At 45.0% G+C, this 12,246-nt stretch overlaps 1 protein-coding gene across 30 annotated transcripts in view; it reads left to right on the top strand.

Moving 5' to 3' along the window:
• The window catches only part of CACNA1C (calcium voltage-gated channel subunit alpha1 C), a 740,665-nt gene that overhangs the window by 530,569 nt on the left and 197,850 nt on the right, over positions 1-12,246 (top strand). For 25 of the 30 annotated variants that reach the window (XM_028829106.2, XM_028829113.2, XM_028829112.2 and 22 more), the window contains exons 6-7: positions 243-401; positions 7,212-7,408. In XM_028829106.2, the coding sequence (XP_028684939.2) occupies positions 243-401; positions 7,212-7,408 (356 nt within the window). The remainder of the gene's footprint in view (positions 1-242; positions 402-7,211; positions 7,409-12,246) is intronic. The other 5 variants (XM_028829111.2, XM_077953274.1, XM_077953276.1 and 2 more) reach the window with 2 other exon arrangements.

Below are 12,246 nucleotides of genomic sequence, written 5' to 3' on the forward strand. Positions count from 1 at the left end.
GTACAGCAGCTGCCAGTCCTTTGCTTTGGATGAGTCTCCAAGACAGATTTGGAGTGAGGCCAACCTGGATTTAGACCCCTGCACCATCAATCCTTGGTGTGTGGCTCTGAGCCTCAGTCTTCTCATCTGAACACCAAGGCTCGTAGTTCCTTCCTCACAGAGTTGCCGGAAGACGGCATGAGATGGCGTCAGCACGGTACCCGCGGTGACGCTTGGTTCAGTGAGTGGCTCTGTCCCCGCAGGTCTCCAGGTGGTCCTGAATTCCATCATCAAGGCCATGGTCCCCCTGCTGCACATCGCCCTGCTCGTGCTGTTTGTCATCATCATCTATGCCATCATCGGCCTGGAGCTCTTCATGGGGAAGATGCACAAGACCTGCTACAACCAGGAGGGCATAGCAGGTAAGAGGGGCAGGCAGCCGTGCTCCCAAGGCCCTGGCCTCTGTCAGTCCCGGCACCTTTCCTTTCCCGCTGCTGGCTACACCAGCATGACCAGCAGAGCCCGGGGAAGGTCCCGTTCACTCAGACGCCCACTGGGCGTGTTTAAGTGAGAGGCAGAGAGACCCATATCCTTTTTTTCTCAGTTCCAATTTTTGTTTTAATCTGTTAAACCGGCCTAACGCAAACTTCGTTCAGCACTTTTCAATAAGCTACACAATTTGAGAAATATTTGAATAACTTAGATCCTATCTTTCATCAATCTGCCACTTTTCAAGCCAACCCTGAGTGTTTTAAGAATCAGAGCTGACCTGGGAACGTCAGTCTCTGCTCCTTCCACGTTTCAGTGTGGCTGGCCGTCGGGTGCCCTTTCAGGGGGGCTGCTCAGCCCTGAGCAATAGGCTCTCCCAGCACCACTCTAAGATCTTTCTACCTTCATGGTGCTGATTCCAGATCCTCTGTAATTATTGTTTCTGTTTCTCCATTCACAGGCAGATGCCCCTGAGCCCCTATTCCAGGTGGGGGAGGAGGACAGGTGGGAATCACCCCCTTGCCAGGAGCCAAACTTCCTCCCTTCAAGGAGAAGGCTTAGTTCTACCCCATGACTCCCAGTCCCTTCCTTTTTGAGCCTTCTCGCTTCACGTTCCTTCCATAAATCAATATATTTAACAGCAGTGCTGGTTCATTAGGCACTTCCCTGCGTGGCACTGGAATTTTGGCTTGCAGGATATGCTGCAAGCTGCTGCTAAAGCTACTGACATCGCAGCTTGGCCTTTTAAAGAAACATTTAAACAGAAATTGACAAGGCTTTTAAACAGACAGATAAAGCAGCTTAACACAAAGAACTTGTTGAAAAAATATCCCCCGCCCCAAAGGGGCTAGCCATGTTAAATGTATGTGATTTTTTTTCACACAGCAAGATCCATCATCTTAGTTTTTGGCATCTTGGTGGAGAAAGGGGAGCATCATCTGCCGGGAACAGTGAAGGATACCTAATTTTCTCCATCGACACTGCCCCTCATTCCCACTCAGTCCCAGCATTCAGTTAAATGGGACCTCTCGCTTCACTGGGGTGAGGAGGGATAGTCCTTCCAAACAACAGGGGGTGAAATTCGTAGAGAAATCAAAATAGAATACTTTCTATGTATAATCTAGTATGACTGGATGGATTAACTGCATATTTGAGGGGATTTCTAGTTTATTTCCACATAGCCGCCGTCCTAAAAACAAAACAAAAAACCACACACGCAGAACGTATACTCCTATAGACACAGAATCACACCAATGTTTTCACTTTTTGGATAGAAGTCTGTTTAACAGGAGACTGTTTTTTCACTCTAGAGAGAATTTCCAAATTACTTGGGTCATAATCATATAAAATAAACTATCCTGTTTTCAAAAATAGAATCCTTGTTAAATTGGAAAAAGGAGATCTTGCCTGTAGCTAAAATTCTGAGATTTTCAGCCTTGCTTAAAGAAATGCCAAACCATAGGTGAATAATATTTTCCCCTTTAATTAAAATCCTTCCTTTTATTCAGGTTGATTTGTAGCTAGCTCAGGACCAATAAATTTATTGACTTATGTGGCCCTGTGAGAGCTCGTTTTAAGACTCCTTAAGAACTGACTGTGGTATGTCTAAAGTTGATGCGGTTGTATTGAAATTATCAATGACCATTTGACTCGAACTCCTCAGGAAGTCATAGACATGTGGAGTCTCAAAGATTCCCCGTCAGTTCAGCAGTGATGATGGTGAGGCTCTCACCAGCAAAATGGGGGAGAGTGAAATGGTGGAATTCAGCCGTCGAGCTGAAGATGGCGGCCCTGCTGTGCAATCAGATGTCTGTGCACCACAGAGCTAAGGAGAGGGGCTCCAACACTGCAGGCGGTTTCCATCATCCTAACGAGAAAGCAGCCCAAGTGTGTTTTCTGCCGGTCGTGGGCTCTTGCAAGGGCCTGTGGGAATAAGTGGCCCTGAATTCTGGTTGGAAGTCCAGGGCTTTGTTACCAGGCCTCAGTGACCCTGGAGAGTCAGAAAATGGTGGGCATGGCAGACAAAGAAAGCATGGCACAGGGAGGGAGCCGTCCTCAAGGTCAGAGCCCCAGGGCCCAGTGAAGAGGTCACGCCAAGTACTGAACCTGTCATGGACTCCTCTTCTCTTAGGACAAAGATAAGACTTGGCCTCCCCAATTGGAATGACCAATTTAGGATCACATTGTCCATCCTTGATAGTAAACAGGACCAGGAAAAGTGCCTGAGAGGTTGCCTCCTACCAAGAGACTCATCAGATGGTTGATGTGATGGGTTTATCTTTGCCTGCAAGTTCAGAAGAGAAGTAGGCTCCCATCACGGAAATGGCCATGAGCCAAGGGGGCCAGGACAACAACAGAAGTGCTCCAGAGAGAAAAGCCCTACCAGGCTCCATGAGAAGGTGGCCTCCCTCATTCACCTGAACCAGAGTCCCTGCTGGGAAGAGGGGCCCAGGACACAGCTGCAGAAGCCTGTCCTCTCAAATACTCTGCAATCAAGAGCTTGCTGTCCCTTCGTTCCCAAACCTGCCATCTGATCACAAGCCAGGACCCACTCTGTCACTCTTAGCACAACATGATGCTGCTGCCATCAAGCCCTTGTCCACCCACATAGTCGGCAGTGCAGACAAGGAAGGAAAATGTGCAAGAACCCAGACATATCTGTGCAGCCGTGGAGAAGACCAAATACTTGCAGGCTTTGAAACCAACCTCTAAGTGTTTTGGAGAGTTTTATATAAACTTTGGAATGGGTGGTTCAAATTTTTTCTTTCTTTTTTTTTTTTTTCTTAATTTCAGACTTTGGGTTGAATTACCCTATTTTCTGCAAATTTAGATTACACAAAAGTGCTTTGTGAGCCCTCGTAATTTTTGATGAGATTTACATCAAATTATTTTATAGTCCAATATTATTTCACAGACTGTGAATTTTATATATCTCTAGATTTCAAAATACATTGGATTTTGATCCATGTTTCCAACAAAATCCACAAAGAAAGTTATGGAATTGTTCAGGTGAACCATATTCTGCCTCTAGACTGCCCTTCCAGGCAACAGCCCCTGGTGAAGATGGTCTCAGAAGACGCAGCGTTTCCCTAATCCCGGGGACATCTGCACGGCGCCTTCTCAGCTCCTCAACAGACACATCACCATATGCCGATACCTTTTGTTTCTGGTTTTCCCATCTGTTTGATGGTGTGCTGAGCCAGGTCACTCTGAATAGCTTCCCAAGCACAGTAATTACCCCTGAGACTGGCACAGAATTGGTTGGCTAAAACCTAGAAATGAAATCATCTTCATTCTATTCAGTCCTTAAAGTTGAGTTTTAAAAAAGTAATTGATTTCTGTCTTCAGTGATTTCTCCTTGGAATCACTAACTGGAGCTCTCCCAGGATTTCGTGTTTTTGTTGATATTAACTGCGTTTCTAAAATCTCTCCTAATCTTCACCTCCATTATTTTACCGAAAACTTAATTTGGACTTTCCAGAATGACTCTACCTCTCTTCATGTCTGTCTTAAAATACAGAACTTGCATTGCTTTGTTTCCTTCTCCCACCTCATGTTCCCACTTTCCTCCCCAGGACTTCATGACTCTGCAAAAGAAAACCAACACATTTTTATGTTTTAAGCAAATTTCTCCTCACCCTAGAGTGTGTGTTGCTAGGACCTGCTGATTTGTGTGTGTTCACATTTTTTCAAGTGTTCGCTTTAGTGCTTTTTATAGATACCTATTTTTACCAGATCATCACTGCTTCTTAATTGTTCTCAAATCTTTTTCATTATTGTTCAAATCAGATTTTAAATAGCGAAATGGCACTAGAGCCTTTAGATAATGTTTCTGAATCTCATCCCTTTCTCTTTTATCAGTGAGACCACTTCCCCTTGATGCCATTTTCTTTTTCACAGATATTCGTAAAATCCCCAGAGACGTTTTTCTTCCTCGAGGACACTCAGAACTCCCTTTGGCAGCCTTCTCCTTTGCCCTCTTTGTGACGTCTCGGGAATTGAGAGTGCAGGGAATGCTGTCGGGTGAGCGGTCCCAATGTAAAGATAAACTGCATCTTTATTCTGCGAAAAAGCAAAACATGAGAAAAAGATGCAAGAGCTTCCCCTTCACTTTTTCACCGTCTCTCTTTGTCCCGTCTCTCCTATCATTCCAGCACTTTTATCACAGCGACTGAACACGTCTCTCTAGGAAGCTATGACTAGAATGGGTGAGAACCCAACAGAATTAATGATCTACTTGGCTCTTGGTTTTCCGGTCTCTCAACTCTCAAATTTTTAGGTGCTCATTATCCACTTTTTCATGTATTATTTAGGCTTAGGGTTTACATTTTAGTCTCCCTCTTTTTTGTAGTGTCACATCCAAATCTCTAAAGATTTCACATTTTAAAAAGTCATAAAAAGTTGTAGTCAGAGGACTGCTTATTTCAGCTGCGTTAATGGAGCCCTCCTGGGAGCTAGACCCTGAAAGAAGGAAATGGTGTGGATACTGTCTCTCTAACAGTTCAGGGACCAGCAGTGCAGACCTTTGCACCTTGATCAACAAACACAGGACTCACGCACAACTTTAAGCACTGGCCCAAGAATAAGCCAGGAAGCAGCATTATCCATAATAGCCCAAACCTGGACACAATCCAGACGTCCATCAGCTGGTGAACGGATAAACATACAATGAAATACACTGCTCAGCAATAAAGAGGAACAGAGCCTACTGATATATGCAACAGCACGGATGCAGCTCAAAACGTTATGCTAAGTGAAAGAAGATGGACATAAAAAGCCTCATAGTGTGTGATTCCATTTATATGAAATTTCTAGAGGAGGCAAAGCAATGGAGGCAGAAAGCAGATCAGGTTGCCAGGGACTGGGGATGGGAGCAAGGATTGACTGCAAACCGGCGAGGGGGGTTTCGGGGAGTAATGGCCGTGCTTTAAAACGGATTGTGGTTATGGCTGCATGACTATGTAAAAATTTACTAAAAATAATTAAGCTGTACAGTTACACTGATAAATTCTGAGGCATGTAACTTGTAAGTCAATAAAGCTGATGGGGTCAGTGGGAGAGAAAGAGAGGAGAGGAGAAGAAGGAGGAGGAAGAGAAGGAGAAGGAGGAAAATGAGCAGGAGGAGGAAATGAAATTGGCAGAGAACAAGGAGGAGGAGGAGGCCACAAAGATGACCACGCAGGTGCTGATGACAATGAAGAGGAGGAGGAGGAGGAGGAAGAGGAGCTGCCACTGCTGCTGGGAAGACACAATCAGGCATATGTTTTCAAGTAGACTATATTCTCCTAAAAATTATCTCTTACTTAAGGATTAATATTTCTCGTCTGGTCTTCCTCTTGGGAGTGAACAGTTTCAAATTTAAAGCCACCAACTGAGAATCAGCCCACCGGCCAGTCATCTTCAATGCGGAGCCTAATGTAGGCAAAGTAATCACACTTATGATTGTTTTGATACATGAAACCAGAGAACAATCCTGGGGTGATCTGTTGTCTCTAAATGAAGAACTATAAGCAATTTCTCTCTCTCTCTCTCTCTCTCTCTCTCTCTCTCTCTCTCGAAGCGTATTTTCATTGTTATAGGCAATCGTTTATTTGTTGGAACTGGGGTCTCTTCTGTCTGTTATTGTCATTACTTTGTCTAAGGACAGGACAGTGTCCTTGATTTCACGAACTTTTGTGAATTCCACACCATTACCTTCCATAGCCAGCACCAAGACTTTCTCAGTGTTTTCCCGTAATCGAAATTCTTAGATCAGTCAGGTCTTGTTTAAATTTACCAGCAATCTCCACACTCAAAATATCAGTCACATCTTCATTCATTAATTTGCCGGGAGCTATTTCCCGCACGTGGCATTAGTCCAACTGCTGCCTTTAGCCACAGACACTGTACTCTACTATTTCCTGACCAAGCCGCATCCGTACTGAGGAAGCACGCTCCCTGTTACTCACTGCCGCTCTGTCTTGGTTAGAGGTCGGAAAATGATTCTTCTCTTCTGAAAGGTATTCATGCTGCAGAGCAAAGGGCAGAGCTGCCAAGTCCCACATGACATGCATGAAATACAGTCAGTAGTGTGTACTCGCAGGCTGCAATGAAAACGGCCGCAGGCGATCCCTCTGCGCAGCAGTCAGAGTCCGTTTTCCGTCTTTCACCTAAATAAGGCTTCACTGTAAAGTGACTTGCATCCCTGGCAATGTTTTATCCTCTAATACGTGATGGACCCAGGTAGTTAGAAAGCATTATTGGATGGGATCGGTTATGTGAAGGAGTGTTTGCATCAGTGTTGTCCTTACCCTAAATTCTGGTATTCCAATACAAGTGTCTGTAGAACTCTACCACCAAAAAAAGAAAATACAGACTTCCTAATCGCTTTCTGGGTCAGTTTCCACTTGCAGTGGTGGCATCATCATTATTTTTTGATTGGCCATTTGATTATGATGCTGACATGTTACAACAGAATGGGCAATAGAAATCAGTTACTGAGATTAAAATACAGCTTTTACAACAGTGAGTGAAAAGGACTGACCTTCTAAATTAACGGCAGCCTAAACGGAATGCCTACTTTCTTATGTTGCTTGATTCACATCTAGGGGACATGATTTAAGCGTGTCTTGCACTGTTGTTGCCATGGTTGCTTTGCCCATCCCATCAACCTCATCCTGTCACTTTTCTCTCTGACTTTTTTCTCTGCCCACATCTCTGCCCCGCTGCTGCTCCCGTCTCCTGTCTTCTTCTGGCCATTTGAGATGTTCCAGCAGAAGATGACCCTTCCCCTTGTGCGCTGGAAACAGGCCATGGGCGGCAGTGCCAGAACGGCACGGTGTGCAAGCCCGGCTGGGATGGTCCCAAGCACGGCATCACCAACTTTGACAACTTTGCCTTCGCCATGCTCACGGTGTTCCAGTGCATCACCATGGAGGGCTGGACGGACGTGCTGTACTGGGTATGTAGCATGAGTGGGCAGTCAGAGGGTGGGGGCACAGAGGCCGTGAGCCCTTCCCTGACACCTCCCTTTCTCCTCCTCCCCATGCTCTTGGGGTCACATACACATCTCGATACAATGGTTGATGAAGAGCATCTTTGATTTCTTCCAGGTCTTGCCTGAGAAACAAGGCATGAGCTTTTCACCCTCACGAGTCCCCTCCCCAACCCGCTGGCCTTAGGGAAAGGTCGTTTTTTCAGTGTGTCCCACCACAGTGCAAACCCCTGGTGTGCAGGCATGGATGAGCTGGCCAAGCTGGCACAAGGGTTCCGTTCAACTCCTCCTCCCATGCGGAGTTCCTTCTGCCCTCATCCTTTTCTTGCCTCTTTCCTCAAAAGGGAGCTAGAAGGCAGAATTATGAATTCTTTGGGCTGAAGAGAAAAAGTCAGTCCTGATCTTCTAAAAAGAAATTATATAAAGGAACCATTTTTATTGAACTGTGAAGCATTGTGACATGCTATTCAATTTTTACTCTTTATTTTAATCTTACCTTAACATATTAGAATAGTCCATCAGACAAATGCATTGGCAGCATTTTTACCATTCCCAAAACATGCTGCTGGTCATGTGATGCCTATTTAGAAATACGCTTTTTAAAAAATGTTTATTTTACTTTCAGTTCTGGGATACATGTGCAGAACGTGCAGGTTTGCTACGTAGGTATACATGCAACATGGTGGTTTGTTGTACCCATCCACCCATCGTCTATTAAACCCCACATGCATTAGTTAGAGAAATAGCATTCTCGAGAGCCACCCAATCAATAGTAAATCTTCATTTACCTTAAAGTTGCCCCTTTTATTATCCAGTAGCCAACACTACTTTGCTGCGCTTCCAGCCTCTGAAGTGCCAGATTTTTGTACAGCCTACCCCACAGGCAAACCCACACTCCGTCTTTGAGCTGTCTCGATTCTGGCAAAGTCCGTTATTAGGAAAAACTCCAGAAAATATATTCTTCATCGTGTCTCCAACTTCAGCGTGAGAAATGACTTGCCAGAGTCCAGCGCTGTCCTCCAGAATTCGGGTGAATAAAAAGCATACTGCCAGTCTTACAAATACCATCTCCTTCAGAGTTTTGCAAATAGGCAAATGTATTTGGCCATCGTGAAAACAATCTAAGAGCCTACTCAGGGAACACGTCTACAAACCAAAGCAGGGAAGAGTGAGAGGGGAGCAAATGCTTCCCGTTGAGCAGAGCTGCCAGATCAAAAGGAAATCATGCCAAGAGAGGCATCGACTTCTTCCTGAATCGGAAGGAAGAGTTTTGTAACCGTACAGAGATGTGGTGCACAGTATTCTGTCATGTGACTTCGTTAAAAACACCATGTCCTGTTGATTCGAAATCCCTCTTTCTCAGTTTTTTTGTGATAGTCAACATGCCAACACCCAGTGTTGCTATGACATGCGTCCCTCTCTCTGTAAGTGATGGCTTGAAACTTGCCCGAGGACCTGGTACCCAGCAAACATTTCCTGAGTGTCCTTGCATGCCAGGGGTGCTCCTAGGCTCTGAGGATTCAGTCGTAAATAAGATCCAGTCCAGTTCAATTAGCTCAGTCTAGGAAGCCAACTAAATTCTAAAGCGGATAATGGCAATATGGCTGCACCCGTGCCGCGGCAAAGCTGCCGCGTTGTGATGCTTTCAAAACGAAGACAAAGGTCAGATCCCCTCTGCCTCAGGCTAAAGTGGAACATTGGAAAACATATTTGAGATTCATGCTCAATAAGAACTTGGTTTTGAATAATTTGTAAGACAGAGAGAAGGAGTTGAACTTATTACACTTAGGCAAATTTATTTTGTTTAGCAAAGCAGACCAAATTCCCAAGTGGCCCTAACTGGTCCTTCTTCCTCGGGTGGGTCCCTCTGACCAGCCAAGGACAGAAACATCCTTATCCTTCTGCCAATAGGCAGTTTCTGCCTACAGCCCATAGAATAAATGATTGTGTGGGACTGTGCTGTGGGGCCTCATCCCATAAACTTCAGACCCATGCCTTCCATGGCATCAAACTGAAGGCAGGTGGCAGTGGAGGGTGGGTGGAGGGTAGGAATAGATATGATTGCCTTTGCTGATGTATTTTTGTGTTCTTCCTTCACCACTCCCTTCTTCTCCCCCACCACAAGTCATTGATGCCCCACCAGCCAGATGTGACCCAAAGAAATACTGTCATAATGACAGCCGGAGCGGGGAAGCAGAAGCAGCAACAACTGCAACCACCAATTTTCAGCAGCTGTGTTGTGCCTTCTCCCCTGGGGTGCGTGTGATAGAGCTCAGGCTGGGAATGGAAAAAGTGTCAGAGGTGAAGAAACAATCCCAGGCTCATGGGACATGCCTCTCTCTGATTTTCCCAGCACCTTCCCAAAATGGCCATGTTGTGTGTGTGTGCATTTGTATGTGTGTGTGCACCTGCATGTGTGTATACACACATGTGCACATACACACACCTAAAACTGAAACGTGGGTATTCATGATAGAAGCCCTGCCTAGCCCAGTGCTCCTGCTTTCAGTTTCTCTAATTGCTTTGACCTTTCTATGGCTGTTTCTTCCTTCTTCCTCCCTCTCCCTCTTCCTTTCTCTCCAGTGTCCCTCCTCAGCCTCTAGGCCAGTATCTCCAAAGCACAGACTCTCAAATCTCAAAATATTTTAGCATCAAACATAGAGCTTTGTCAATATAAAAATACCCAAACCTCCCTCAGAGCCATTGAATTAGAAGCTCTAAAGTCAGGGCCCCAGTCTCTGCATTTTGAAAAAGCTCTCCAGGTGATTCTGATTTCCAGGCTGGAGTTTGAAAACGCTGGAAATCTAACCTATTGAACCTCATGGTGCTGGTATGATGCTGCTGACTTTGAACCCTTCTAGGGGGATAGTTTCCACAGGGGGGAGGGGGAAGTAAGGCCTTTCGCTCAGAAGAATGAATTGTCCTTCAAGCACAAAGGGCAAGTCTAAAGGACTTGAGAAGGAGCAGCCAAGATTTTCAAGTGTAGTAATGCATGGAAACCCCAGAGCTTCATTCATTCTAAATCACCAAACAGCTGGAAAAGAGTAAGTCACTAAAGCATCAAAGAAGCGACTGGTCAGCCGCTGGATATGGCCTGAGATAGAAGGGACCAGGGAAGGCACCTAGCAGATGGCAGCTCTTGCTTCCTGTTGTGGATGGTACTGTCTCTTTCTCTTTTCCTCTAACATCCGTTATTGCATTCCATTGTTACGATTTTAAAGAGTGGACTAAAAATACAATCAGACTTGGTCAAGTAATACTTGAACATTGCTTCAGCTATGAAAGCCTTTGGCCATGCATTGCGCTGAGGCTCCAACAAGCCGAGCAATTTGCTGAAAACATTTCTTTTCTACCTACTATTCTGTTTGAGGAGTGTGCAGATGACAAAGTAAAGAAGGGTGGACACCGGGGATTTGGAAACTAAACAAAACTTGGGTTTGGGGTATAGTTTCCTTAGGAAATTACTTCTTCGGTCAAAGACTCATCCTTTACTCACAGAATGTCCAAGCTTCTTAAAAACAGATGGGCAGGTGGGGGGAGTGTGATCAGATAAAAAGCACTGGCCTTCCTCAGAAGCAGTGAAGCACCAAGGAGGGAAGAACCTAATTGTATAACATTACCATTGGTTTCCATTCTTAGTTTCACATGTTTTGTTTTTTCCAAAAATCTAAACATCCCTAGGCTTTTGCACATCATTCAAGGCTGCTTGTCTCCCATGGTCTACGCATGTGCCATCTCAAGGATGCAAGAGGCTGCTGGGTCAACCTCCTTTGCAGGACCTTGTCTATGGGATTCGTAGGCATACTCTGAGAATTCCGGTTGGTCTGAAACTCTGAGCATGACCTCTTACACATTGTGGGCAATCACAATCAGGTAACAGAAACATCCGTCAATTAAACATCTTTTCAGTGCTGACTTTGTGTTCAGCACTTGAAATGAGCCCCCTGCTCATGGGAAACAGAATGACATGGTGGATGGTCTGGGGTTTGGGACACACGCAGAAGGTTGCAGGTGAGAACTGTAGCGGGGGGCAGCAGCTAGACTAGGCGTCACACCAGAGGACGTGTTTCTAGCTTTTCAGGAATCTCGATGCCTGAATAATTCATCAGGAGCATTCTGTTGACTTCTGTCCACCCCATGCCCTTCTGGGACCCCCAAGAACGTGGCACACTGTGAACCACAGTAAAGAGCCTCTGACCCATGTCATCCTGGGTTCATGCCCCTCCCCATCCTGTTGGGGCCACCCTCTTCCTGACGCCACCAATTGCCCCCTGCATTAGTTTCTCCGTGATCAGTTCTTCAACTGATGTTTTTCCACAAGTTAAAAATTAAACTTAAAAATAAGGGTGTAAAAAAATACTTAATGAGAAATCATATAAAAGAAAGATTTTTTTTTTTTTTAGAGTCACAAATAGTATGTTCTCTAGTACCTGGGATTTGTTTTGGTTCAGCCAACAGGAGATCCTTGGAACAAAAATCTAATCAGTTAACTTTTCATAAGTCACTTGTCAACTCCCCCCTTCATCTTGCCATCCCACTATGTGTCTAGATGTGCGCAGAACGTATTTCTACTAAATTCACACACACACACACACGACAGCTATTAGTCTCTGGTCTTGGTGCTGCTGAAATATCCCTTGTTTATGACAAAGACCTTTTGCATCCAAGCAGGTTGAATTTGGGTGTTTTACCCTATTTTTGTCTACTCCATCTTCACAAAGCCACCTCTTTCACTACAGAATATAGAGTTGCTGAAGATTTCATAAAAGGTAGAGCTGAATTCTATGATGACCTAAGAGTCATTC

The sequence above is a fragment of the Macaca mulatta genome, chromosome 11, assembly GCF_049350105.2.
Source record: "Macaca mulatta isolate MMU2019108-1 chromosome 11, T2T-MMU8v2.0, whole genome shotgun sequence".
In the NCBI taxonomy this organism is placed as follows: domain Eukaryota; kingdom Metazoa; phylum Chordata; class Mammalia; order Primates; family Cercopithecidae; genus Macaca; species Macaca mulatta.